At 40.7% G+C, this 3,154-nt stretch overlaps 1 protein-coding gene across 2 annotated transcripts in view; it reads left to right on the top strand.

The window, feature by feature from the left end:
• Positions 1-3,154, top strand: part of polr1a (RNA polymerase I subunit A) — a 35,157-nt gene that overhangs the window by 29,052 nt on the left and 2,951 nt on the right. For both annotated transcript variants that reach the window (XM_034883045.1, XM_034883046.1), the window contains 2 exons: positions 718-999; positions 2,373-2,573. In XM_034883045.1, the coding sequence (XP_034738936.1) occupies positions 718-999; positions 2,373-2,573 (483 nt within the window). The remainder of the gene's footprint in view (positions 1-717; positions 1,000-2,372; positions 2,574-3,154) is intronic.

Genomic DNA, 3,154 nt, shown 5'->3' on the forward strand with positions numbered 1-3,154 from the left:
TGTATATATATATATATATATATATATATATATAGATATATATATATCTATCTATATATATATATATCTATCTCTCTATCTCTCTCTCTCTCTCTCTCTCTCCCTCTCTCTCTCTCTCTCTGTACATACACAGCATAATCTAATACTAAGTTTATTTACTATTGCATTTGAGAACCTGGAACCAAGTGTTTATGGCTTTTCAAAATATTTGTTGGTTAACCTTCCTTTGCTTGATTTAATCAATTGACTAATTGTTACAACTCTACTTAAAATAACCAAAGCCATCTAATTTTCTCTAAATAGATGTGTGGGAATATGGGTGTCATGCAATCCAATTTTTCAGACTTGTTTTGTGTCAACTCAACAAAGACAGCTAAAATGACTGCACGTTGATGAACTTCCATGGACGAGAAACCTTGAAACAATATTAATAATTTAATGCGATTGGTGCTCAACAAGATAACGCATTTTGGTTAGCGAAACATGAGATAACATCTCACTTGGGTGAGTTTATAAGTTTCCCCTTTTTTCTGTTTTGCATTTCTCGTTCTGAGCTGTGGTTCTTAAATCTCTTCACACAGGAAGCGATAGCTTCATGTTTCTGTCTCTCTAAAAATGAGAGTGACTGGATACATACAGTACATACACATACAGAATGTCTGTACTGCAGTTTCATCCATCATAAAACCATTAACGCCCATCTCTCTTCCTCTGCAGGTGGACTACGAGAGTGAGGAGGAGGACAGAGGGGACGATGGCGAGGACAAAGACGATCAGGGGGAGGACGAGGAGGAGAACGCGGAGGAGAATGCGGAGCAGACCACGCCGGAGGAGTCCCAGCCGGAGTCCGTGGGAGGGAGAGCGGAGAGGAAGACGAAACGAGCGAGAAGAGGCGGAGAGGAAGAGAGCTTGAGTCAGATGAGGGTGAACTCTGTCCTGGAGTCCAACCCCGCCATAGAGAGATACTGCTACGATCTCGAGCACGAGCTGTGGTGTGAGGTGGGTTTGGCCACAAGCAGATTCCAAAAGATTGCAACTGACTCCTCTTGGACGTCCTGTGTAGATTTTAGATATGTTTTTATAGTCGCAGGATCTTATCTCGCTCACACCACTGCGTGCCTGCCAATAAATGTCAATATGCAAATCATAAATCGTCTCAGAAAAGTCATTCATTGACTTATGTTTTGAATGTACTGCAGTATAAACTCCCACTACTTGCATTACTGTGCAGCATGTTACTTATCTTCAAAGCACAAACAATCAGTAGATAGATAGATAGATAGATGGATAGATAGATGTTTATTGAGCCCAAGAAAAATGGGAAATTCCGGTGTCACAGCAGCAAAATCAGTCACAAAGCACAGAATATAAAGGAAATACTAGGGAAAATATACATACATACAATATAGATGAAATAATAATATGAATAAAGTAAAAAAGAACACATTTTTGAATATGTACAGGATGGGGAAACAAATGTGCAACTGCTTAAATATGCTAAAATGTTAAAATGTATGCTACATGTAAATAAACCAATTGTGCAGGTTGCTTTAGTGCAGTAGTGTGGTGTCCAAAAGTAGGCTTTGGTACTCTTCACAAGTCTTTAATACGTCGAAGCCTGAGTATTAAAGTTTTCCTCAAGACAGGAAATCCTGCTTTGAACTTGGTTTTGATCACAGTTCAAATGACAAGAAATTAGACCATGTTGAACCACATCATGCCATGCCACGTCAAGACTTACCAAACAATTGACTCATCAACACTGTCTCGCATGCACACACACGCGCAAATAAAACTAAGTTCTCCCCATCGCTTTTTCTGTGCAGTTATGTCCTGCACGATTCAGACATTTGGCAAATAATTGTGTGCGGTTTTCTGAAAGCCATTTTTCAATTTTGCATTGAATACACACATAACACAGGTTACATTATCGTCCGTTATCTCAGATCAGCTTCACTGTTGCTGTCCTCATCTAAAGTTTAGTACTGGTTTATTGATTAAAAACATCTGTCCATCCAATTAAAATTGAGGTTTCTCAGTAGCCCATGTGTAGAAAAATCGATAACATAACATATAGGTTGTTTCCACCTGCAGAGGCGATCTCATACAATACCCTCTTTGTCTGGAGATGGGAATATGCTATTCTTTTTGATCAGCAGCTCATAGCGGCCTGTGCCTTGGAGGACACATTAAAGATTTGTCCGTTCTCATTCACTAACATCACATTGGCTGAGAAGGAACCAACGGAGACTTGTGCAACCGTGAACTAGAAGAACTATGCTGTGTATATGCTCCATGATACGATCTTATGAGGCTTTCAGATGTTATTTTTATTCATGTTTTATTCATTCCTGTTGTCTCCCCGTTCACAGGTGGACCTGGTCTTACCAGTGAGCAAGGTGCACTTTGACCTGACTTCAGTCCTGTCCACACTGGCCCAGAACGCCGTCATCATGGAGACCAGAGGCCTGACACGCTGCCTGCTGAGCGAAACCACGAAGAAGACGGGAGAGAAGGAGACGGTTCTCAACACAGAGGGCATCAACATGCATGAAATGTTCAAGCACAGTGATGTACGTAGCCAGTTCAGACTGTGGGTCTTTTTTGGTTCACTCTTCTCCTTTTCAGCTTTTTTTATTCATTTTTTACATTATTTTTTGGAGCTTTTATTATATTAGAAAGACATGAATGGGTGGGGTGATGGGGGATGACACTCAACAAAGGGCCACAGGTCAGATTCTAACCCGGGCCGTTGCAGGACTCAGCCTGCATGGGGCAAATGCTCTTACTGGGTGGGCTGGAGGACGCCCATTTTCATCTTTTTTACAGAACCGCTCAGAGCGCATTATCTCATTAACTTCTCTCTCTCTCTCACTCGCTCTCTCTCTCTCTCACGCTTTCTCTCTGAGTCTAAGGGAAGTTGAAGAGATAATGTGGTCTGAGAGGTTCTATAAAAAACGCTCATTTTAAAATAAACATGGCAATCTTCATGTTATTTAATATTTCTAGTAATTTCTTCTATTTTCCGTATCGCTCTGAGAGATTAAGCCGTTCAAGTCTGAGTACACACGGCCGGTACAGTTACAGTGGGTACGGAAAGTATTCAGACCCCTTTAAATTTTTCACTCTTTGTTTCATTGCAGCCTTTTTCCAA

Source organism: Etheostoma cragini, chromosome 10 (genome assembly GCF_013103735.1).
Source record: "Etheostoma cragini isolate CJK2018 chromosome 10, CSU_Ecrag_1.0, whole genome shotgun sequence".
Classification (NCBI taxonomy): Eukaryota; Metazoa; Chordata; class Actinopteri; order Perciformes; family Percidae; genus Etheostoma; species Etheostoma cragini.